This window comes from Fomitopsis serialis (assembly GCF_022376445.1).
Source record: "Fomitopsis serialis strain Sig1Antser10 chromosome Unknown B0H18scaffold_4, whole genome shotgun sequence".
In the NCBI taxonomy this organism is placed as follows: Eukaryota; Fungi; Basidiomycota; class Agaricomycetes; order Polyporales; family Fomitopsidaceae; genus Fomitopsis; species Fomitopsis serialis.
Genome location: NW_025954964.1, coordinates 699,680 through 722,074, shown reverse-complemented (window position 1 = coordinate 722,074; position 22,395 = coordinate 699,680). Strand labels below are relative to the sequence as shown.

Here is a 22,395-nt window from a genome sequence, read left to right as displayed (position 1 = left end):
CAATGGCAAGCCCTTGAATGCAGCTGGAGAACCATTGTTATGGTCTAATCAAGTGCTGTCACGGAGATTGGTGCGGGGAGACTTGCCATGAGGTTAACTTCAGAGAATCGTGACACCACTGTCCGCGTGCGTCGCATAGCCGGCTGTAGAGACCGGGCCGGTGTAATATTGTCGACGACAAGCTCAGGGCTACTGCACTTGCACTAGCCCATGTAGAGCAATCGCCATGCACTTGTGCATGATGGCGGCCGTGGCGAGCTGCAGGATCACCAATGCGTTCAGCGAGGCCTCGTGAAACGTCGACAGATAAAATCAAGCAGGAAGGCAAGGAGTCTTCCGAGTCGATCATCTCGGTCCGTCAGTCAGAAGCAGCGCATCTGGAGTAGCGTTGGGTTCCGGATATTGTGACCTGAGAGTCAATGTTAGTCGTCGTGCTGACATTGACAGCGATGGTCACAATAGCGCTGAGCAACTGCTTGCCGGCAAGGAAGAGGTTGAGTAACAGGCAGCGGCTGTTGCGGCCGATATGGACATCTGGCCTCATATACAATCTTTACAGTGGCCCTGATGCTATTCTGAATTTGGACTAACGTTCAGACACGAACATCGCAAACAGACATGGTGGCACTCACTTGATTACAGAAGGGAGCATATGCTGGCGAGCCTGTACACGCTGCATTGCGGTATCACGACGCGGCTAAGTAACCTGCGTCCCAATGGTATACATCGCGGATCGCGAATACAGTGTTAGTGTCGAAAGTACAATGTACAATATGTACTAGTCTGAAGACTCAACAGGCAGTTTCATCGCAGATGCGCGGGACGGGTGATATGCAGTATCTATGTCCTGTAGTCTGCAATAGTCCATTCATATGAAAGAGTGACAAGGATGTGCCCTACGGACACAGTAAGTGATAATTGTCTGGGACGCAGGTATGGGACGATCGATGTTGACCGAACCGGTGCATCGGGTGGCCTCCGTATGCCAGCCCACTAGCAGAATATGCCCCGTAGCCAAAGCCTGAAGCGCGTCCACCAACCACCGTTCCAGCCGGGAGAGCGGAACTTTGGTCCCACCCACATGGTCCCGGTACCGACGCGGATACGCTTCTGCTCGTCTTGAGATTCGTCGCCTTCCTCTAAGTCGGCGGATCGTCTCGCTTTAGGTTGAACGGGAAAACGTGGCAACGCCTTGTGGGTGATGAAGGGGGGGAACACCGAGAGTAAGGAGATGTATTCGGGGTTCGAAAGGTCGGGGGCGGCCCAAGTGCGCATGAATCCGTCAGACTCGGGCAACTCTAAGCCAGTGGACATGGGCGGGAAGTAGTCATCTCCTTCAACAACAGGACTCGACGGACTATTTGGTTCATCCGCCAACGTTGTACCAGATGTCGAGAGGTGCGCTATGGTATTAGCGGAAGAGTACGATGTCGACAGAGTAGGTGTATCCAAGAAGGGATCACTCGGAGCCCGAGGACGGGATCGTTTCGTCTGTGTGGTCGATGTGATGGGTGGAGCCTTCTGCGACAGTGCCACGGAGATATCTGCGGGGAGTGGTTGGGATTGTGACCGAGAATGTATTGTGGACAGTGGAGCGAAAGCCGAGTAGTGAACGGATTCGCTTTGCGATGTAGATCTCCTGCCGGAGGGTGTTTCTTCGAACGCAAGTACCTAGGCATAATGTGGATGAGACATATTCGCGACACCTACCGCAGAAGACAAAGGCTTACCCCTTTGAGCACATCGATAGCTTCCAGCATGAAATCTTTGCCGCTGCATTGCGGTAGATCCCGAGGTGAGGACATGTCGGATACATCAACATTGCGCGCATCAAAGACTCACGCTGCTTCCTTGAACACCGCATCATCAATTTCCCATTCGATTCTATATCCTCCAGCTCCCCCAAATGTTCTGGAACCACTTGTAATCTCATGACGGCCCAAAGCCCTTCAAAGAACGGTTTCGTGCCAGGCATGCCGGTGGTGCACCATGTTTTGACGAAGCGCTCTAACCGGTCGTAGCGCTCCTTCTTGGCCAGCTGCCCGTTAGGGTCAGCGCGGGAATGAGGCATGAGAGAGCATCCCGGGTGCGTGGCGCTCAGATGCGCTTTGAACTCAGCGTCTCTACGCGCGTTGACGCTAGCGTGATAGGCTGAGCGGATTGAAGCCTGAAGTCTGGCAAAAGGTGCCCGTTGGGAGGGAGGCAAGGTAGCGAGGGTTTGTGTCATCAGACGCCCTGCATCATCGTCCTGTTCAAAGTACCTGTGCCACGGTCAGAAATAGGCAACGTCTTCTGTGTGTTGTTGCGCACCAAGCTCGGCAATGTTCTGCAAACTCCCCAAGTTCGTTCCGACCGGGTTGCGAGGGTGTGATTGATCGAGGTCGACTGTGAGGCGGTGTCCTACCTCCCGTCCTGGAGCGGGAACGCATTGTTGGGGACGTGGGCGACCTCAGTCGTGTAGGCGAAATGGTCCCGGAAGGCGACTTAGGGACGGTGGGGGACGCATCGTATAAGAGAGGATTGTAGGAGTCTCTGTTCTCCGGCTGTGGCGACTTCAGATTGCGAGTGCGTAATGGCAGGGGTGGTGGACGAGGACGAGGAGCCTCCATCCTGTACGATGGTAGAGACATAAAAGTTCGGTTGTTCAACAGCCAGCAAAGGCCTGAACAAAGTTCGGAGGAGGTTCTAGCCTAGTAGAGGTTGGTTCGAACCAGACCGAACCTATCGGTTGCCCAGATGTGGAGATTTCGCGAAGGACTAGAACGCTGCGATGGCCGTCGCGCACGCCGCTGTGTCGAGGATGTCGCACGTCGTGTTGGGCGAAGGTAGCAGCGTTCAGGTCGACCCGCAGCCTGAACGTTAGTAACCTGGAGGCGTCTGTGCCGGCGTACCCACGAGGCGCCGGCTCTCGCGTGGTTATCTCCCGATTATCCGCCACACAATTTTTGATCTCAGAATGTGACTTGGACTACACTACCAGGGTTATACACAGATCACCTGTCTGGTGTTCGCTTCCTCTTGCTGTCTTGCCTGATATAATAATGATTCACCACAGCAGGGAAGCTGCAGGTCAAGACTCAAGAGATGTGCATGTGTGTTGGCACACAAATGGGAACATTCTTGGCGAGACTCGCTGATCATCGGTCCTTGCTTCTCTGCAATGCAGAGGTGTTCTGTTACATGCGACATACATTTGGTGGACTCACAGCGGTAAGCGCAAGCGCAAATGCCAGACTGCTCTGACCTAATCCTCAGAATGACCATATCGGGCAAACATGGCTGGAATTAGCTATGCGTAGCGTAGATCCAGTGACATTTGGATTTTAGAACGACGCCTCTTGTCTGAAAGACCTGGCATCCCTGAAACTGACGTAGTCCATAGTTCTGCTAGACCCATTGTCACGGCCGCGGATAGGTAAGCGATGGAGGATGTTCGCTCTTGAAAGCAAGACGTGAACATCCTCCAAGTGGTAGCTCGTCTTCACCTCCTACACACAAAGACTTGCTGATCCGAAGGTAGGCAACTCTTCAGCCCTTGTCACGGCGCAGCTGACCCATGTCATACACATTTCTCCATCGGACGATCGCATGAAGGAATCACAGTGTCCGAACTCCGTAAGCCTGGATCTCCTGGGCAGTGGGGTCCCCGCAAGCTGTATGACATCGAAGCGGTGGTACTCGGCAGCAAATTCGACTTCTCAACAGTGCCGATATAGCCATCTCGCCGCCGGAGATTCGCGCTACCCTGCGTGTTCCTCGCGAAGCCGAGGTGCTTCAGGTCTTTACCACGCCCACCACAGTAATTCTATTGAGAAGCAGAGCTCGCCGAATATTATACGCCACAAAGGTAGGTTGCTTGATCCTGAGGTATCACCGAGCGCCGACTCATCCTGGGCATCATCCGCCGGCGAAATTCAACCTTCACGCAAGCGCACTTATGACCAGCTGGCGTTGGCGCACAATCCTTGGAGGATCGTGCGTCCATCGTTGCCCGACTTTTGACCGCGGCATTCCTTGGCCGTAATGTCATTGACATTATTCTGTGTCACTGCTGTCTAGCTGCATCGATCCTCGCTCGTCTTCTATTTACCGGTAATGCACAGCCCGAGTTTTGTCCGCTTTTGACTTCATCCTCCATGCACCGAACTAACGTCCTTCCAACGCATTGTGTGGTTCTGCCGACAGAGGCGACATAGCCCCGAGTATCTCGGCTGCCCAAACGAGTGCCGTCATGTTCCTCTCGGAAACGAGGCGTAACAGGCTACAAGAAAGAGACTCGTCTTTGACGACAACTCAAGTACGTCTAAGGTACGTGTTCACTTTATGCAGATATGAAGCTGATTTTGTTCCCCGGGCTGAAGCCTTATGTAGTCTTCCGCAGTACGCTTGACTCTGATGGCCAATATCTGTACGTCTTGCCTTCGTTATTGTCTACCCCTTTGAACATACCGACGGGAGTCTATATCGGATGTATCGAACCATCTCACCGTCGACACCCGTCCTGATGCGAAGGACCGCGTGGAAATATGAACCCGGTGGGGTTGCAAGGTAATTCATATTTTCGTGCATTACATCTGCGAAGTTCTCCACGTCCTCTCCCACCGCACCCTTGTACCCTGTCAAGGCGGGACGAAGGGCGCGCCTGACGAAGATGAGGGAAGAGGGGCGGGCTTTGGATGCGCCATCTGCACGACGGCCTGGAGGCATTCGGTGGCACCCCGAGGTAACCTCATGTCCAGCGACTGCGGCCTCACCCCTGGGCAGCTCACGAGTACTGCCGTTGTCTTCACGGCACGAAGCTTCGCGTCGGCCGTCATGTTCACCGGATGTCCAATTTGTCCACGGTCTGGCTGGTGAGCTTGAGAATTGGCTGTTTCATAGCTTCCGATTAATGAATCCTTGACTGCACTGTTTCTCGGCAGACATCGCGCAGTAGTCGTGCTCACGGAAGTCCTGCCCATGAAGACTTGACGGGACAGCCATATGCCTTGGTCTCCCCCCACTGCACGAATCCGCAGCTGTCGTTGCCGTCCTGGATACAGGTATGTGTCCCGATGCATTGGCTTGTGTTGAGAGGTCTTGCTCCTCATACATATTTTCAAGCTTGAGATTTCCCCCGATCTACGTGAGGGCCCTATGGCAATCCCGAGGACAAGTTGTGATACGACTCAACCACCGCCCTCACAAGCATCGGCTCGCATCCATAATGGTTCAGCACGACCACCCTTGGTATCAGCCTTTTTGAACTGTCGTTGCCGCCACGGACCCGCTCGGCAGAAGTGGCCAAAGCTTCCTAACTTACTTACTACCGGGTAGATACGCACCCATTGGTATTATTATCGGGTAAGTCGGAGCGCTCATACGCCACAACACATGGTTGCGGACTGGTTGCGGACAAATCAATGGTGTCTACTGTCGACGGCCTGCAGGCTGCGGTCGGCGGTGATGATGGCTTAGGCAGCTCATCCACTCTGCAAGCTCGTGCACGTGTGTGGCGCACTGTAACGTCCTGTAACACCGGACCTGAGGGAATATTAGAAGGCATCGCGATGACTTAAAGGGATCGTCGTCTCGCCTGCATGCCACACGGCGTTGTTTCGTAGTGACCTTTGACAGCTTGCACGAAAGTGGCCAACATCAGGGATACCTTCCTTATGGAGCTAACGTGTATGCTCACCAATCGCCCTCGCTGCAGTGCTGAAGCGCTGACGTCCCGGAATGTAGTCATTGCACACAAATCGCACAGGCCACCACTCATTTCGATCTTCCCGTATCATCAAACAACCTCCAGTGCTGAAGCTCATTACCATTGACCTGTCCAAGGAGCGACCGGCGACATATCACACAGATTGATTGTCTACAGTAAATGTACTTGAGGCCCAGCTCCCACGGTTCCGTTACTGGAGTACCTTCCTGACCTGGTATGTAGTCCCGATCTGTGCTATTGGTTATCTGTTGTATCAAGCTTTGCGTGCCTTACCAGACTCGGGCTGGAAACCACCATACGGCTCACCAGTCAGAGGCGCGTTGCGTGAATGTTGATCCCTGCACACAGCGTCGGTACTTATTTGGAAATGAGTGTCTGATAGAACCCCGCGCACCACAGCCGAAGATTCGCGGAAGCAAATGGAGATGTGTAATCTCAAACTGTAAGTCAGGTCTCTGCAGATTGGCCTCTCGCCCCGGCTTGCAGACGTATCGCGTGATTGGTCGTCTGCCCGGCGCGGGCGACAAGAGCCTTTCTTCGAAAATCCCCCGAGGGCAAGATACGTATCGATAGAATCTCACCACGTTTACAGGAAGACATCATACACTCAGAGATTTCGCCATTGCGCCAATTGTATTGGGAAGCGCGCTGGATGCCCGGAGTCTCACGTCAACTTGCCGGGTCCGGGAAATAAGATCCATACCGTGTCGAGTGTCGAGTGCTCGGAGGATAGCTATGGTCTAGCGTACCACCGGCGAGTGTACCATTCAAACCACGAACGGTATCTCCGTGCTTCCCTCGAGGATGGATAGCAAGGTAGACACATGATGCATCCTAGAAAGAGCACTCCAAGGGGCAGCCGCTGCCACAGTCAGGACTATCGAACCGCTGTGACAACGTTGAAGGGAGAGATAGCAAGACAAGTTCCCTTGGGTCCATATGCACGATGCCGTACAAGGATGATTTACCTGAGTTCGCCTGGCGGAAAGACGGGAGCAGTCAATGCACCCGTCCTGGAGCACGACGACTCTAACGGGATGTGGTTAGTACCAGGGATCGTGGCGCAGGATCCGCCTCGCACGCCGTCGGTCCTGGCAGGCGTTCTCGAGGTAGGTTCCCGGATTTGTGTGTGTGTGCTGCATCGAGGGTGCTGACGTCTCGAGGGATCATTGAATTCAATAACAGAATTGCCGGCGTATATCTCGATGCTGCCCCTTGCCTAGACAGGCGAGACCATCAGCGCCCGACATCTATGATGCGCATGTGCAACTTCGGGGGCCGTCGCAAGCTTTGCGTGTTGCCCTAGACCAACGAGCCGTAATGCTGCTGGTTGCATCGCGAACCATCTGACTGTGCAAGGAGATTCAGAAGCACGATTGGAAAATCGCCGGAGGACAGAAAAGGGAGAGGCCATATGGCGAAAGATACCGATGGTCTCCGCTCTCTCGGATGGGCTTCGGCCCGCCACGCTCAGCCCTGCCTGCACTGTGTAGTCATCGGGAGGTTCTCCAAGGGAACATCAGGGCGACTTCCGTACTTCGATTTCGGAGGTTACGAAGAATGCAGGACGCCAGCAGAGTGTCATGACCTCTCACCGCAGTTTGGAGCACATGTGACGACAACAGACGGTTCGGCAGGGTTCCAACGGCTTGGAGAAGTTGGCCCAACCGGCTGGACTGAGAAGTTGTCGATCAAAGAGACGAAGGGCAGGGTAAGTGAACAAGCTCACGGATGAACGGATGAAGCGGGACCACGCTGAAGCCTGGCAGACGTTGTGCCGCGGTAGCTATTTGGCAACGGCCGGGGCGTGGTGGCACCTGCCCGGGGTGAGAGTATGTCGATTAGAGCTTCTCCGTATGGCACCTGTCAATAGGGCAATGCGCGAATCCAGTGCAAGTCGATCACTGGAGTCTGGTTGTACGGCGAGCCCATTATGGACTCGATTTTCTACAACGCGATCTCGACGTTGCCCGTAACCACCACCTGGTCTCTCGCCCCGTCGCTTATGTGGCGGACAAGACCAGACGGAACGCTCGAGATGCGGAGGACGGAGGACTCGAGGAAAAGTCCGCCGGCTGAGATAACGTCAAGGGAGTGTATTCGACACCACCGAGCGAGATGTGGTCGACCAATCGGGTGGTCGAGCAAAAAGCTCGGAGCGGGGCTTGTCGGGCGCAGGCCAGAGAAGGAGGAGACGTGGCTATTGGATGGAGAAACAGGCAGATTCGGACAGATGTTGGGCAAATGTGCATGGGGGCCGCGAGTGGCAGGGCCGGTGATTGAGCTGCTGATGGGAATGGGTGAGATTGAGTAGAAGAAGAGGGGGCGATGGAATCGTCGCGGACAGCAGTCCTGATTGATAGGTCACTGGCACAAGGTTCCGGGAAGCACGGCTTCGATTCACAAATTACCGTCGGAAATTGAAGTCGGGCTGGCAACACGGTCACGCCTGGCTCGTGTGCGATGACCGATCGGTGGGCCACTATATATACACGGCGCGGACGAGGAGAGTTGATCCCGGACACCTGAACTGTCGCCTCGGTCGTTGCGCAGCGTGCTGCCTCCGTGTTCGTGTTTCTGCTTGACGTTGTGCGGACACTTGTCGGACGCGTGGTCACATATAGCGCCGCCTGCACGAATAGCCGGGCGCTGACCTGGAGACACACCTGCGACGTGACGGACGGTTGCCCGCGCGGAAGAGGTGAGTCGTGCGGCGGCTTACGACGGTGGGCGCAGCGGACTGACGGGAGATGATCAGGACTGCTACAGCTGTGGCGGAAGTTCTGATCCAGCATCGCAGCGCTCCGCTTCTTGATTGGGACGATGGCGTCGACGGCCTGGCTGCCCCTCCACTCGGCATCTCCCGATCGCCGATCAGATTTTGGTATGTCGCATAAATAATTCTCGTTTCCTGATCGCGTCGACAACGTGCCCCGGCGCTGTCTCCGCGACTCTGTCCCCGCCACTGCGCACCGACGCCGACGCTGCCCCCGCCTCCTCCCTCTCCTCGTCGTCGTCGTCGGCCGTGCTGACCCCCGCTGCCCAGATATCCTCAAGTCCTCCGCGGGCCACCCCTACCCCCGCGAACGCAAAATGTCCATCGACTTCACCCCCTCGGGCACTCCCCAGGGCATGTACGGCCAGCCTGACCTCGACCACCCCTTCAACTCCCTCCAGTCTGGCGGCGAGCTGGGCTCGTCGCATCATTCCAGCAGCACGCCAGGCGGCATGCACATGAATCCCCACACTCTTGATCGCGTCGATGCCCTCGACGTCCCGGACCAGGGTTACGACATCTTCTCCGGCCCATCCTCAACCTCTCTGTCGGGCCAGCGCTTCGGTGCCACGACCGGGCCCTCTCCCTCTATGCCCTCCAATTATGGCCTGGGTAGCGACACCATGTACTCTCAGAATCCCTTCTCCGACAACATGTCGTCATTCCCCAGCTCTACCACCGGTTCGTACGACATGATGGGTGGTCTTACCTCCACTCTCGGTAACGGAAAGCCTTCGTCGCTCACGCAAGGTGACGGAGCCGGAAACTTCCACCGTTCTTCTGGCTTCTTCAATGGCCAGACGAAGGACTTTCACAGTCACGACGTCTTCCCAGACGTCGACCGACGCGCCGGCAATGTCAGCTCAGGCAGCTACCACTCTGACTTTGGCAACGACTATGGCGCCATGGGCAGCGGTCCCGGTATGGGCATGGGCTTCAATCCTTCGCAGCTGCAGCAGTTCCCGGATCGCATGGGGCGCATGTCCAACGACTCGCGATACGTCTCCCCTCTCTCGCTTCCTAACCACCTGCACCAAGGCCCCGGGAGCGACATGCTACGTGGGGTGAACCCTCATGCCATGCATGGCTTCAGGTCCGACGGTTCGCTGCCGTCATATGATGACATGGGCCAGTATCTGGCGCCCAATCCCCAAACAGACTTCCCCCTTCGAATTCCAAGTGTTGACTTATCGCGCATGCGCCTTCAGCCGTCGTCTGCGTCCGCCACGGATCTGCAGACCTTCATACGGTATGCAATTGTGTCGCTCCCTTGTGCTTCACAATTGACGGGGCTCCGGATACCCTCAGCCCGTACGTGGATCAATACGTCCGGTCGCCCAACCGACTAGCTTTCGGCGAGCGCACGGTCATCGTTATGTCCAGTAAGGTTGCGCAGAAATCATACGGCACTGAAAAGCGGTAAGCTAGAGGTGTTTGTTCCGTTCTATTGTTCCTGACCATCACGACCGTAGCTTCCTCTGTCCACCGCCCACCGCGATTATGATTGGTAATTCCTGGTGGTCAGACGTTGTTCGCCGCGGCGAAGAGCCGAAGTTGTGCCCTCCCCGGGTGGTCGTCTCCATCTCTGGCGAACCTGCGCCGCAGGAGGGGACTATCGAGTGGACGGGTGCAACGGGTAAATCGTTCGATGTGTCTGACCCGCCCAGCGGTACGACATATCTCGGGCGCTGTGTGGGCAAGCAGCTCTTTATCTCGGACGTTGACGAAAAGAAGAAAAAGGTCGAAGCCCTCGTCAAGATCATGGCGCCCTCTGCCGAAGACGAGCCGGAGCGCGTGATTGGCATCTTCCCCAGTCGCCCAATCAAGGTCATCAGCAAACCGAGCAAGAAGAGGCAAAGCGCTAAGAACCTAGAGCGTACGTTGGCGTCCCGTACCGTTGTCGGGATTATGTAAAGTGCTAACGTTCATCTTTGATGTGTGTCCCTCGTAGTCTGCATCAATCATGGCTCTACAATCTCCTTGTTCCACAGGCTGCGCTCGCAGACGGTGTCGACGAAGTATCTCTGCGTTTCGGGTCAGGGTCTTCCTTCAAAGGATCTGACGGCGCGCCGCTCATGGGCTTGGACCAGCGTGTGCGGACACAGACACCGTCCTTTATCGCTCGGACGGCCAGTTGGGGTATGTGAGCTCACAAACAGATTCTGATGAGTACCTGCTGATGTCCTGTCATAGACCCTTTCATCATGTACATTGTCGACGTCAATAACCCGCCGGTGGTGTTGACTCTCCGCCTCCGCCTCCGCTCTTCCCCGAATACCCCTCCCCGCCGCCGAATGCGATTCCGTTCACCAACAACGGATCGCAGATCCCCATCTACTACAACCAGACGGTCGTGCTGCAGTGTCTGACCTCAGGTGTTGTCAGCCCTGTGCTCATAATTCGCAAGGTTGACCATCAGACGATCGTTGTTGGTGGCGGTCTTCAGGAGGGCGCGAAGGGTATTGCCGACCACTACTGCTCAGTGGGCGAGGTTTGCGGCGATCCCGTTTCACAGCTGCACAAGATCGCGTTTGAGGTGTACGACCCTAGCCGCGGCGCTCCGGAACCGGGCACCCCCGGCCAGAGTGGTGCGTTCCTCTCGTGCATGGGCGAAAAGGTGAATACCTACCGTCCGGTCGACGGTCGCCAGTGGAACTCTCCGCAAGGCGGTGCGTCGCGCGACGGCGACTCACCTACAGCGACACCTACTTCGCCGGGAGACACGACGCCGACGTCTACTAGTGGCTCAGCGGACTACTTCGGGTCTGGGAGCATGAGCAGCACGCCGACATCGCCGGACGGGACTGACTTCCCATCGAATGATGGTGGCCGCGTTAAGAAGGCAAAGCGCGGATCGTCGAGTGCGGGTGGAATCACGAAGCCGAACTCCCAAAAAGGCCGGCGAAGGCCCACATCCGCGGGCTCTGCGGGCTCTGGACGTCGCGGCTCCGCGAGCGACTCGACTGCATCGTCAGGGGCTCTCTGGCAGGTCGATATCGGGGAGACAAGCGTGTGGACGATCGTGGGGACTGGTGAGTGGGATCGTCGTCTTCTCTCTTCCATTCAGCTGATCCTCGCTTCGTTCAGACCAGATACGGTACAATTTCTACGTGCCTCCCGTCCTTTTCGACAACCAAAATGCCCCTCAGACCAGTTCGTTCCCGATACCGTCGAAGCCTGTCACCCCCTTCCCAGGAGTGGTGAAGTACCTCCCGCCCGACAGAGCGGCGGAAATCCCGAAGCACCACACGGGTGCGCGCGGGGCTCTCGCGAAGCCGAACCCTCACACGTCGAAGATGCTGACCGTTTATGGGGAGAACTTCTCCAAGACGGATCCTGTCACCGTCTTCTTCGGGTCAGAGCCATCGCCTTATGTGGAGGTTCGGTGTGGCGAAGTACTCGGATGCTTGCCGCCAGAATCGCAGGTCACGAAGCGCCGACCGGTCATCCTGGTGCGGTACGACGGTGTCGTCTTCCCCTCGAATGTGATGTATCCATGAACATTATACCTGCTGTCGTCTTACTGTGTACATATGCTTACTATTGTCGCGCTCCTCCCGTGTCGGTCTACCTCGCATTCACTATCGCATCTCTCGCTATCATGATTTATCGTCTGTCCCTGCAGTAGATCTATATCGTTGCGCATCTGTCGGATTCGCTGGTGGATATGAAGCCTTCAGCTGCCCTGTACTTGTATCGATAGAGCTGGAATGAACATGACTATCCTGTGTCGTACACGATCGTACGTCATGAGGCGCGCGCGCCGTCGGCTGCAGCCACCAGAGGGCGAGATGATCGTTCGCGACTTGGCCTCATACCACCATGTCGATCGTCTCTGCACCCGCATCACTATGGCAGCTTTACGTTGAACATCTGTGGAACTACACGCCTGGCTCGTGGGTCGACAGCGCAGCATGGACGTTTCGCATGCTGGCCTTCCTATCTATCCTGCCGTTCGCGATCCTGACTCTATTGGTATGAACCATCTTACGTTGCTTCGCGTCACTTCCAGGCCCTCACAACAGTTCTTAAGGATGTAACTTCATATGTGATAGCTCGGACCCTTGGTGTCATCGATGATACGAAGGCTTCCACGAGTGAGACGGGGAGCGTCCCGACCGGGGCCGACACGCCAACCATAGTCATACAACCCGAGAGTCCCCCGCCCACCAAAACGACCATGACGTCCCCTCCTCCTACGTACTTCCGTGGTCCACTGGAGGAGGAAGGAAACCTGGAACTGTCCGGAGTCGGCATGTTCTCTCCTGTGCCCTCTCAACCACCCTCTCCCACAATCTCGCGCCGCGAGCTCAGTTCGCACATGCACAACATCTCTGAGGAGCGAAAGGACGAAGGCATGAACGCGATTCATCCCGACCGGCCCGCCTCTCGCGCTTCAAGTAGCGGGGAGTCGTCCTTCGCGATGCTAGACCAAGAGTCGGGTGCTGAAGACACACCAGTGACGCTCCGGAGGAGGGCACCAACGGGAACAGGTCCCTCTCGGGAGGACTCGTAGCAATGTCAGGTCGGCTGCGGACTTCCTCTCTAATTCGTGCGAGAAGCTCCTAATCGTCCGTTCTTACATAGCGGTACAATATAGTACAATACACAGCGTACGCTCAATAACGCCCGAACACGCGCGGCCCCGAACAGTTCTACGGAAGTCTACCAGCCGAATCTGAGCTGATCTCGAGTGAAGACCGGCGGTTTCCATTGGAGACACTCTGGATGGATGCGCCGCCTGCGCTTCTCCATTCTCTTCTTATGTCGCTCTTGGAGCGCCTCGGGAATAGAGATGACATGCTGGCCCTTGTAGTGTTTGAACAATTGCAGCGTCGTACATCTATAGATGCGGCGTTAGTGCGGCCAGGTACAGTTATGATGCATCGAACTAGGAACGCACGTATTCATGACATCCGCATGGGTGATTGACGTTTTCTGCGCGATGTCATCAATGCTGATATCGTCCGTCGTATTGAGTAGCAATTCGATGATCGTTTCGGACCAGTACGCGCGGTACCCCAGAAGCCCAAGGTCACTGAGCGGCTTCTCTGGGCTACCCAGCTTCCCTTCCTTCTTGCTGAGTTCATAGGAGAACTCAATGAGCAGCTTGCCGTAACCGAAGCGCTGGTGCTGCGGAAGCGTCAAGATACAGGCGACATTGTAGTTGTCCGCCGATTCCTTCTCCTTGGAGAAATAGCCAATGATATGACAGCCCGACGAGTCTCGGTGGCACTAGATGATTGTGAGCAGACGCGGATTGACAAGAATAGCGCAACGTACCATGACATAGTACAGGAACGGAGTTACATCGTAATACAGGGTTTTGCTGTAGGACAGTAAGCACAATGACAACGGTCAAAGTAAAAGAAACGTACTGGTCAAGAAAGCATTTGGACAGTAGACTCAAATTACGACACCATGCCAATTGCTTCTTGCCATCCAACTCGAAGAACGAAATGTCCTCGTGTCGATAAATCTCGTTCCCTGGTGGATGGAGAAGGGTGCATCGTTTACGATGGCGCGAGAGCATGAACTGGCTAGGAAGGTAGGAGAGACAGAACTCGCAAATGTACAGTACCGGCAAATGCGCAAATTCGCGCGGGTAGGGACTGAAATACCACGCGTCGACTTCGTGCTTTCCGATCTGCAAGCGATTGAGATTCTTCACTCGCGCGATCTCCGAAATGGACTGCGTCATGGAGCCGGACGTCCGCAGCTTCTCAATCTCCTGTTCTTTGCTGAAGGTAGCAAGAGGCGCAGGAGGTGGCGGAGTGCCAGTGGTATCGAGGTCAAAGACCTCTTCTCCTTCAGCATCCACGTCCATCTCGCCGTCCGCGTCAGCGTCCAGGTCCGCATCTTCGTCCTCCTCCTCTTCCTCATCATGCGGGGCCTTCCGCTTCAATGGCACGTTTGGCGCGGGAGAAGGACTGGCGGCACCCTCAAAATTCGGCGTCCCAGGGAGTGGTGTCTCGGGCTCTGTCTTTATGGATATGGAATGCGAGAGAGCGTTAGACGTGGCCGCCTTTTTCAGGAGCGACTGAGCACGGCTCTTCCCTGGCGGCGGCGCTTTCTTCCCGGCTGACTTCTTCGCACTGGGCGGTGCCTTGGGCCGTGGCCACTCAAGGTCTCTGGTCAGAACGATCCGAGAGCCCGAGATCCAGTCGTCCAGCCGCTTGTTGAACTGGTCCCAGTGCACGAAGAACTCGAGTCTGTCCGTGGAGTCCTGAGACTCCTCCTCCTTGACGACGGCCTTCGGGTGGCCACCATACGTGCCACTGGGCTTGTCGCGGATAGAAAGGATTTCTGCAAGTCGTTCTTCCTGTTCGCCATCGGGATTCTTGCGACGAGCATAGACTTTGCAGCCTACAGACACCGTCTGGGAGACGCGTAAGCGTTGTGGCGGTGCCACGTAGTCGTTTGATGGGCTCACCTGGATACTGTACGCCCCTCCTGGAGTAATCGGCGGTGGCTCCTGGTGGCCGTCGTCTTTGGGCGCATTATGACCAGCCATAGCAGAGGCTACACGCACGCGATGAACGAGGAGAGTGAGCGTAAGGGTGAAGACAATAATCTAAAAAACCGCTGGATATTGCCATATCAGGTTCGAAAACATATGACTAAGCCGCCTGTGGCGGTATACACTCAAAGGGACCGAAGGACACTGCAAGCACAAACATGAACATCCCCGAGGAAAGCAGCCGTTGTAGTATGTATGTAGTCTCGTGAGCTCATGCGTAAGGTACATGCGATGAACGAGGGGAGGCGTGTTTCATGTCCGATGCGCCAACTTTTCCAGGTCATAGCCACCAGCGATCTGGAACTCAGCAGCACCAGAGCTGACCATCTTCCCGCCCTTCCTCGTAAGGCGACCCTGTTCTCGAACAACCTTCTCCATGCGCCGCTCTGCTTCCGCGACATTGTCATCATCCTCCGCGTCGACGGTCCGTTTCTTTGTGGTGGTGGAGGGCTTGCTTCTTTGTATTCCTGCTTTCCGTTTAGAGTTGGCCTTGGAGCCAGCTGTGGCGGCATTCGGGGCTTCGCGTAGTGCGAACGCCTTAGCCAGATGCCCCAGGTGTAGATGACGGATGTGGAAAATGTGCTTCTCATTTGACGGATGTGTGGCATACGCTCGCATATGCGAGCGAAAAGCTTTTCGCGCAAGCTCGGCGTTCTGAACACGTCCAAATCGACATCAGACAGTATAGAGTGTCAAGAAGAGTAAATGGCTTACATGCTTGTCTTTGAGTACCCATCGCTCTAGAGAGAGCTGGACCTCCGTAGCTCGCTCTTCGTATTCTGAACCTTTACCGCCAAAGCCATTTCGTAGCACGGTCTCCACTTGGACACTCTGCAGCGACGAAGGTTTTTTCCCTTCTCCGGCGATACTCTCTACCGCGCTCCCGGTATCGCCGCGCATCCTGTCTTCGACCCATTTGACCCAGTCAACTTCACTGGGCGCGACGATGCTCCAAGCCTCGCCACCCTTGCCCACACGAGCCGTCCGTCCAACCCGGTGCACATACTCCGTCGCACCACCCTCGGTGGGTAGATCGTATTGGACTACGGCACGGACTAGGGGGAGATCAAGACCACGGGAGGCGACTGATGTACAGAGCAGAATTGAGGACACGGGCGAATCTGGTCTGGGCTGCTTCGAAGAGAAGCCAGACGAAAACCCGCGCAGCGAGGCAAGCCGAGTTCGGAGCGGAAGAGAACCATGCAGTCGGAAGATTGAAGTCCCAGGGAGGAGCGGTGATCTAGCTTCTAACTCCTGTGTACCGGCATTAGCCGCAGGTTTCCGCGGATGGCTAGCACCGTCTGCACCGCCTTTGGCCTCTCCTTCAGATTCTTCTTCGTCAGATACGGAAGATGCCTCGGCATCACCCTCCCTACCCATGGATGTGCCGCCAAAGAGATGCCAGTGGAAGTCGACAGAGTCAGTGCAACTCAAGAATACGATGATCTTCGTTCCCCGCTTGCTTTGAGATGAAAGCAAGGATCGTAGCAACGCGACGAGGGCGACGAGGCGCAATTTGAGAGGAGCCACAACGTACTTTTGAGACAGCTGGGATGGCGGCGTGAACTGTTGGCTCTTTCCGGCGACAGCTAGCGAGTCGATGTCCTGCCTTGCGTCACCAGAGCCAAACACATTTGCGTCGGCTTCAGTGGCCTTAATGATTATGGGATTCTTCAGGGTCGTCCCAGCAAGCTTCCGTACGTCCTCGCGAATCGTCGCGGAACACAGAATGGTCCGTCTTTGCCTCTCCCAGTCCCAGCCCCCGACCTCTGTGCTCTTTCCCTCCTGCACGGCTTGGAAGGCAAGTTTTCGTCGTCCCTCCAGGCTCCTCAATATACCCTGGATACTCTCCTCAAAACCTAGTTCCATCAACCTATCGGCTTCGTCGAGAACGAGCCATCGGCACTTGCCGACGTTGAAAGAGGAGGTGTTTTGTAGATGGTCGAGGAGGCGACCTGGTGTGGACACGAGAATGGGCACCCCTTTACGTAGCCGTGCCTTCTCGTGCGTGCGCGTCGCACCGCCGGTCAATACGCCGGAGACAACCCAGCGTGTGAGGCGCGGCCCTGAGTCGGCGCCGTCAGGCGACTCGTCCGAGGGTCGAAGGCGAAGATTGAGAAGAGCCTCCAGGACGTCTGAAATCTGCTTCGCAAGTTCACGCGTCGGAACAATTATGATAGCGAGAGTCCCAATAGAGCGGTCAATGTAGGAGAGAGAGCTGAGAGGCAACAGGTCTTGGATGATGGGAAGGAGGAATGAGAGCGTCTTGCCAGAACCGGTCTGGGATTGGATGAAGACGTCCCTCAGCGTACCGTCGTCCGTGGGACCACTCAAGAGAGCGGGCAGGGCCGCTCTCTGAATTGACGTGGGATACGCAATGTTCATCTTGGACGAGAGATGTGCGCCAATGAGGGGATCAAGTCCAAGCCCAGCGAACGTCGAAGAGTCTGCGAGGGGTGCATTGCTCGGGCGACCAATGGGTCTCGCAGAGGACTGCGTCTCTGATGGCTTTACTATCGGATTTGATGTAAAGAGCGACGATATGACGTGGGTATGTGTGCGAGGGTCGGAGCCCGTCGCTGTATGCTCTTCATCTTCTGCGGGACGTCCCCGCCGCGGCTCCTTTGCAGATAGAGTTGCTCGAGGTCCATTTGCGGGGTCAGATATGCGGGGTCGTTTTGCAGGTCGCTCTCTTGTAGCAGCATCCGCATTATGCGACGTCGAGATGCTTTCAGGCCGCGATTTTCTTTTTGCGACCTGTTTCGCTGCCGCCCTGCGAGCGTCAGGTGAAATGCATTTCGGAGAGGTCGCATCCCTCACCGGTCGGTCCATCTCCCACCTTTCTTCGCTTTTGTTACAGGATTTGACTGTGGTATATGGTCTTCAACGACGAGGTTCAGCACGAGTCCGTCGTCCATGGTGGCGAGGACGAGCGGAAGGTGCAGTCACTCAGTTGCAGTCGGAGGCAAAGAAATTCAGCCCGATCTCGATCTTGATCACGCTCCCGGGTCCGTTGTCCGCCACGTCGGTGCTGTGGCTGCGTTCCCTACAACTCCCACTCAGTCAAGCCGTTCCTTTCACATCCTCAGCCGACATGTTTCTGCGTCGGTCCCTTCTTGCCATTGTTCTGGTCACTGTAGCGGCATTTTTCTGTGCCCAGTCTGTCGAGGCTGCGGCAAAAGGCCCAAAGATAACGAACAAGATTTACTTCGACATCAAACACGGCGACAAGGATTTGGGCAAAAGTACGTGGCATGTTCTCCTCAATGGCTAAGTTCACGTCTTAGTCCCCATTTCGACTAGTCGTTATCGGCCTCTACGGTGGTGTGAGCATTCTTCACTGTCGACCCTGGACGGGAACCTGATGAGCTGTTCACCAGACCGTGCCCAAGACCGTGGAGAACTTCCGTGCACTCGCGACTGGCGTCAAGAAGGATGGCACTGAGCTCCCGGAGGGCTTTGGCTACAAGGGTTCCAAGTTTCACCGCGTCATCAAGAACTTCATGATCCAGGGTGGCGACTTCAGTACGTCTACTATACCCGTAATGTGCACGAAGTGTGTCCGCTGATTGGGCATGAATCACACTGCAGCCAAAGGCGACGGCACTGGCGGCAAGGTTCGTCGGCTGACTTTCTCATACTGCTGTTTGACGTCTGACTCGGTTCGCGACTAGTCTATCTACGGCGACAAATTCGCCGACGAGAACTTGTACGCGTTCCTTGACCATTGTCGTGGTAGCGAATGCTGACGATACAATGTCTTCCAGTAAATTGCGTCACACCCGCCCCGGCCTCCTGTCCATGGCCAATGCGGGGAAGGACACCAATGGTGATTGCGTTTCTCCCAGTGCTTTGGTGCCCCGCTAATTCTCCGTGTTGACAGGTTCGCAATTTGTGAGTACACGTTTTTCTCTCGTACAAACGGTGGCTTACGGACATGGTTAATAGTTCATCACGACTGTCGTGACTAGCTGGCTGGATGGCAAGCACGTAAGTGTCAGTGTCTTGGGCGCTCCGTGATATTCATGATCTGCGCAGGTCGTCTTTGGTGAAATCCTGGAAGGCATGGACATCGTGAAGATAATCGGTATGCTTCCGTACAATGTTGCCGTATGTGCCCCTTGACACGTATTCTTCTGCAGAGGATGTCGCAAAAGGCATAAATGACCGTCCCGTGGATGACGTCGTAATTGCGGACTGTGGAGAGGTAGTGTCTCCCACTAGCACGCTGGTTCAAGCTACTGATAATCGTTTTCATCTAAGATTGAACTGCCAGTGGACTCGGACGGCAGCCAGGTGCCTCTTCGCGGCGAGCTCTAACGGCCAGCCGTCTATTTGTGCAGTTACAGTCAGATATGAACGAATGCTATTTTGTCACTTGCAGGTTTTCGATCCATCCCCAGCGACGGATGTTCCTACTGGCGCAGACGCAACAACAACGGTCCCCGCTTTGCCCGAGACCGGTGGAGACAAGGAAGCCGTACCCACCGCAGAGCCAGCCGACCAAGACATGCCTGACATGGACCACATCGCAGCGAGACCCGCGCCTGGTTTCTTCACCTATATTTTCATACTCTTTTTGGTCCTTGGTGCAGGTGCCCTCTTCTGGTACTTCGGTGGCCTGCGCATGTTCCGCCGGTTTACGGAATGGCAGCGTGAACGTGCACACTACCGCAAGGTGGCTGACGACCGCGACTTGGAGAAGTAAACTATCCTAATTTTTGCCGGTCGTCGTTCCTTCTTCTCTTGTAGACATAAAGTTATCGATAATTCACTGGACCTCGTTGTATCCTTTTCTCGTTGCGTGTTCAATAGTGGATGCCTCCTGGCAGCTAAGTGGCAAGCGACGATGGTCACATTATGAGTGGTGGTTGTCGAGAACTCGTGCATCTGTATCGCACACGAAAAAACTGCACCACCGTCTGGTGCTGTACAAGCATGATCCACTGTAGTCTCCCGTAGGCAGACCCTAAACACGACCTTGTTGAGTGGGGGAGGGCGGTCGTATATGGAATCCACAGTAGAATGTACGTGGATCCACTCTACCTAAGGAGAGTAAACCGTTTACTGTCTATGACATATAAAGGCGATCATGATCGAACGCGCTTCCATAAGCTGAGACGATCGACACGGACCTACAACGTTCAACGTTCAACGTTCGCGGAGTACAACCCACACGTCAACCGCGCTAGCCTCCAGGGTCGCGCACTGGGCCTGGCGCGTCCTAGTAGATCAGCCAGTCCTTCTCCTGCTCAGCCACATCCTCCCACCCCTCCCCGTCCCGTCTCTCCCACGTCGCGACGCTGTCCACCTCGCCCTTGCCCAACTTCAACCCGTTGTACAAGTGGGGGAACATCCCCTCGCCGCCGCGCGGGCCGCAGACCTCCGCCGTCGGGTCCTCCCACCGCACGAGCTTCTTCTCCTCCAGCGGATCGTACGCCAGGCGGAGGACGTACACGCGTGGCTCGTCCGCGAAGAAGTACTTCAGAGTGTTCGGGACTTGTTTTGCGGTGGAGAGGTGGATGAAGCCCGATGTCTGGTCCAGCTCGCTGACTGGCAGAACAGCCGGCAGGGGTTCGGGCGGGGGCGCGGAGGCGGGGATCAGTTTGTAGATGTAGGTCGGTTTCGCGTCCCCTGGTGTAGCCATCGTGTATGAGCTGGGGGCTCGACAGTACAGTCCGGGCAGTCTTGTTCGAGTGATCGATGCTGCAATACTCGGATGATCGCTTCCGCTGGTAGGTCACGTCCAGTTCGAAACTCAGATAAGTACTATCGGCACTGGCAACTACCACCCATCCTGACCACCCACGTTGCACGGCATGATTATCTACAAAGATACATCGCCTTTGTCTTTTTCAAAGGGCCAACAACCGGAGGGACCGAGGTTCTCGTTTGCATCACACGACGGTCGCGCGACAGTTCAACCGGGTTTCATCTGTGGACAGCCAGGATTGGACGAATCAGATGGGCCCAAATTTTCGATTCCAGTCAGCCTTGAGCTTATCCAACGCAAATTGACGGCAACTCAGCAAGTCGTTCCAACTGAATTGCCTTTGCGGCCGCCTCCTAAACTCAAGATTAACTACCGCACATTGCAGATCTCAGGGTCATGGAGGAAGAACCACCGATGAAATCGGTGCTCGGACGGCTCGGCCGTACGTTCATTATAAGCACAAATAGCAAGTACAACAATAGATATTCTACCTCCGAGATCACCAAAGAATCCCCGGATACAAACCCAGCTAGAGCAGATGAGAGATAAAAATCATGATGGCCATACATGTTAGAGATAGCTGGACACCAGCTGTCGATGGCACGGTGAGTGCCGCTAATGAAGTTGTGGTATCAGGGCTTTAAAGCACCTCGGCGTGAGCTACGGCATGACAAGACAGATGAGGGGACTCACGGGATGCCGTGAGCATCAGAGAAGGACGGGCAAGTATCATTGCCCTGCATTGAATCAACACTTTCGTACGTGATCATGGGGCTGGTGGACATACTGATGGGTTCGCGGGACAGCATACGCTCCCACCATTTGGTACGCTGCCTAGGGCAGCGGCGGACTTGCCACCTTCCCAGTCCTGTACACAGTCTACCTCCTGGTAACTGACGTTCCACACGCCGAAGTCCTGTGACATGGAACATCATGTAGCTAATAAAATCTGCGAACGTCTTCTGACACTTACAGTAAAGCCTGTCGTCATTCACCGCATGAACATCGTCTGAAGCCATATAATACAAGGGACACTCACCGTATAGGGTCACGTTAGAAGGGAAGAAGCTGTCGGGTATTGAGCTGGAGGGCCATGCTAGATCGAAGTTGATATACGCGCCCCCACTTCAGTTGCTCGTTAGATACTCTGGCTATATGACAGTGAACGTACTCACGCATTTGGTTTGTTTGCCGTCGCTGAACACCATCCATTCCCTCCCAACGGACATAGGTCCGTCACCTTAATCACGACACTGCTCCGCTCATCCTCTGGAGGATAGAACTTTGGATTACTCGTGAACGCGTCCGCCAGTGTGATGTTGAAACAGCGCCCGCATCCGGGCCCGTACGCGGTGCTGCTGCCATACGCCATTTGAGACATCGCAGCAGTGGGATAGTGTGTACTGTCTGCGGTACAGCCGCAGGCGGCGACAAAGTTTTCGGGGAGTGTGTAATGCGTCATAGTCGCATATCCGCTGGACGGGTAGTCGATCCAGTCTGCCGCCAGTGCCAGAGGAAGAGAGAGGAGTGCCCAGGCCAGAGCGGACCAGTAAATACTTTGCGAGCCTGGTATCATCGTTTCTAGAGCGGGTATCCAGTAACAGAGGGATTAGAGTGTTTATGTGTGCCAAAGCATCTAGGCGAACGGCTGCAGAGCGCCAGGACTTGGACGTCGAGGA

At 55.5% G+C, this 22,395-nt stretch overlaps 8 protein-coding genes across 8 annotated transcripts; 3 read left to right on the top strand and 5 right to left on the bottom strand.

Moving 5' to 3' along the window:
• Nucleotides 1–993: 993 nt before the first annotated feature.
• On the bottom strand, nt 994–2,630 carry B0H18DRAFT_1082280 (uncharacterized protein; the record flags this gene model as incomplete). Its single annotated transcript, XM_048031510.1, has 5 exons — nt 994–1,671; nt 1,731–1,773; nt 1,843–1,911; nt 1,959–2,261; nt 2,311–2,630. 5 exons carry the CDS (start codon nt 2,628–2,630, stop codon nt 994–996), a joined length of 1,413 nt encoding a protein of 470 aa, XP_047899162.1.
• A 6,009-nt stretch (nt 2,631–8,639) lies between these two features.
• Nucleotides 8,640–12,233, top strand: B0H18DRAFT_976107 (uncharacterized protein). Its single transcript, XM_048044133.1, has 7 exons — nt 8,640–9,732; nt 9,792–9,902; nt 9,956–10,374; nt 10,524–10,622; nt 10,677–10,717; nt 10,810–11,515; nt 11,571–12,233. The coding sequence occupies exons 1-7, from the start codon at nt 8,801–8,803 to the stop codon at nt 11,981–11,983; spliced, it is 2,721 nt and encodes a 906-aa protein (XP_047899161.1). The 5' UTR covers nt 8,640–8,800; the 3' UTR covers nt 11,984–12,233.
• A 22-nt stretch (nt 12,234–12,255) lies between these two features.
• On the top strand, nt 12,256–13,170 carry B0H18DRAFT_415449 (uncharacterized protein). Its single transcript, XM_048037993.1, has 2 exons — nt 12,256–12,458; nt 12,517–13,170. The coding sequence occupies exons 1-2, from the start codon at nt 12,306–12,308 to the stop codon at nt 12,997–12,999; spliced, it is 636 nt and encodes a 211-aa protein (XP_047899160.1). The 5' UTR covers nt 12,256–12,305; the 3' UTR covers nt 13,000–13,170.
• B0H18DRAFT_868888 (histone acetyltransferase ESA1) lies at nt 13,149–14,997 on the bottom strand (the record flags this gene model as incomplete). The annotated part of the gene is made up of 5 exons (XM_048039973.1): nt 13,149–13,326; nt 13,387–13,718; nt 13,767–13,812; nt 13,862–14,862; nt 14,917–14,997. The coding sequence occupies 5 exons, from the start codon at nt 14,995–14,997 to the stop codon at nt 13,149–13,151; spliced, it is 1,638 nt and encodes a 545-aa protein (XP_047899159.1).
• A 44-nt stretch (nt 14,998–15,041) lies between these two features.
• B0H18DRAFT_976103 (P-loop containing nucleoside triphosphate hydrolase protein) lies at nt 15,042–17,934 on the bottom strand. Its single transcript, XM_048044132.1, has 3 exons — nt 17,824–17,934; nt 15,718–17,776; nt 15,042–15,657 (listed from the first exon to the last, which is right to left on the bottom strand). Exons 1-3 carry the CDS (start codon nt 17,919–17,921, stop codon nt 15,256–15,258), a joined length of 2,559 nt encoding a protein of 852 aa, XP_047899158.1. The 5' UTR covers nt 17,922–17,934; the 3' UTR covers nt 15,042–15,255.
• Nucleotides 17,935–18,015: 81 nt separating this feature from the next.
• B0H18DRAFT_415397 (cyclophilin-like domain-containing protein) lies at nt 18,016–19,844 on the top strand. The gene is made up of 12 exons (XM_048037992.1): nt 18,016–18,248; nt 18,307–18,329; nt 18,384–18,528; nt 18,595–18,620; nt 18,678–18,712; nt 18,771–18,832; nt 18,887–18,897; nt 18,952–18,993; nt 19,042–19,090; nt 19,146–19,210; nt 19,267–19,299; nt 19,388–19,844. The coding sequence occupies exons 1-12, from the start codon at nt 18,098–18,100 to the stop codon at nt 19,709–19,711; spliced, it is 966 nt and encodes a 321-aa protein (XP_047899157.1). The 5' UTR covers nt 18,016–18,097; the 3' UTR covers nt 19,712–19,844.
• Nucleotides 19,845–19,876: 32 nt separating this feature from the next.
• Nucleotides 19,877–20,806, bottom strand: B0H18DRAFT_976094 (uncharacterized protein). Its single transcript, XM_048044131.1, has 2 exons — nt 20,139–20,806; nt 19,877–20,074 (listed from the first exon to the last, which is right to left on the bottom strand). Exon 1 carries the CDS (start codon nt 20,648–20,650, stop codon nt 20,228–20,230), a length of 423 nt encoding a protein of 140 aa, XP_047899156.1. The 5' UTR covers nt 20,651–20,806; the 3' UTR covers nt 19,877–20,074; nt 20,139–20,227.
• Nucleotides 20,807–21,335: 529 nt separating this feature from the next.
• B0H18DRAFT_415367 (RlpA-like double-psi beta-barrel-protein domain-containing protein-containing protein) lies at nt 21,336–22,376 on the bottom strand. The gene is made up of 5 exons (XM_048037991.1): nt 21,892–22,376; nt 21,756–21,841; nt 21,690–21,697; nt 21,504–21,632; nt 21,336–21,453 (listed from the first exon to the last, which is right to left on the bottom strand). The coding sequence occupies exons 1-5, from the start codon at nt 22,290–22,292 to the stop codon at nt 21,406–21,408; spliced, it is 672 nt and encodes a 223-aa protein (XP_047899155.1). The 5' UTR covers nt 22,293–22,376; the 3' UTR covers nt 21,336–21,405.
• Between the last annotated feature and the right edge of the window lie 19 nt (nt 22,377–22,395).

What these genes read in the sequence shown, in the direction of transcription:
- B0H18DRAFT_976094 (XM_048044131.1), bottom strand. Translation starts at nt 20,650, where the DNA reads ATGGCTACACCAGGGGACGCGAAACCGACCTACATCTACAAACTGATC.
- B0H18DRAFT_976103 (XM_048044132.1), bottom strand. Translation starts at nt 17,921, where the DNA reads ATGGACGACGGACTCGTGCTGAACCTCGTCGTTGAAGACCATATACCA. An exon ending in GGTGGGAGATGGACCGACCG is followed by an intron (nt 17,777 to 17,823) that starts GTGAGGGATGCG and finishes TGACGCTCGCAG; the next exon opens with GGCGGCAGCGAAACAGGTCG. An exon ending in GGGTACTCAAAGACAAGCAT is followed by an intron (nt 15,658 to 15,717) that starts GTAAGCCATTTA and finishes GGACGTGTTCAG; the next exon opens with AACGCCGAGCTTGCGCGAAA.
- B0H18DRAFT_415397 (XM_048037992.1), top strand. Translation starts at nt 18,098, where the DNA reads ATGTTTCTGCGTCGGTCCCTTCTTGCCATTGTTCTGGTCACTGTAGCG. An exon ending in TTATCGGCCTCTACGGTGGT is followed by an intron (nt 18,330 to 18,383) that starts GTGAGCATTCTT and finishes GCTGTTCACCAG; the next exon opens with ACCGTGCCCAAGACCGTGGA. An exon ending in GCGACGGCACTGGCGGCAAG is followed by an intron (nt 18,621 to 18,677) that starts GTTCGTCGGCTG and finishes GTTCGCGACTAG; the next exon opens with TCTATCTACGGCGACAAATT.
- B0H18DRAFT_415449 (XM_048037993.1), top strand. Translation starts at nt 12,306, where the DNA reads ATGTCGATCGTCTCTGCACCCGCATCACTATGGCAGCTTTACGTTGAA. An exon ending in TCGCGATCCTGACTCTATTG is followed by an intron (nt 12,459 to 12,516) that starts GTATGAACCATC and finishes ACAGTTCTTAAG; the next exon opens with GATGTAACTTCATATGTGAT.
- B0H18DRAFT_415367 (XM_048037991.1), bottom strand. Translation starts at nt 22,292, where the DNA reads ATGATACCAGGCTCGCAAAGTATTTACTGGTCCGCTCTGGCCTGGGCA. An exon ending in ACGGCAAACAAACCAAATGC is followed by an intron (nt 21,842 to 21,891) that starts GTGAGTACGTTC and finishes GAGCAACTGAAG; the next exon opens with TGGGGGCGCGTATATCAACT. An exon ending in GCTGTCCCGCGAACCCATCA is followed by an intron (nt 21,454 to 21,503) that starts GTATGTCCACCA and finishes GATTCAATGCAG; the next exon opens with GGCAATGATACTTGCCCGTC.
- B0H18DRAFT_976107 (XM_048044133.1), top strand. Translation starts at nt 8,801, where the DNA reads ATGTCCATCGACTTCACCCCCTCGGGCACTCCCCAGGGCATGTACGGC. An exon ending in TCATACGGCACTGAAAAGCG is followed by an intron (nt 9,903 to 9,955) that starts GTAAGCTAGAGG and finishes TCACGACCGTAG; the next exon opens with CTTCCTCTGTCCACCGCCCA. An exon ending in CGCTCGGACGGCCAGTTGGG is followed by an intron (nt 10,623 to 10,676) that starts GTATGTGAGCTC and finishes GTCCTGTCATAG; the next exon opens with ACCCTTTCATCATGTACATT.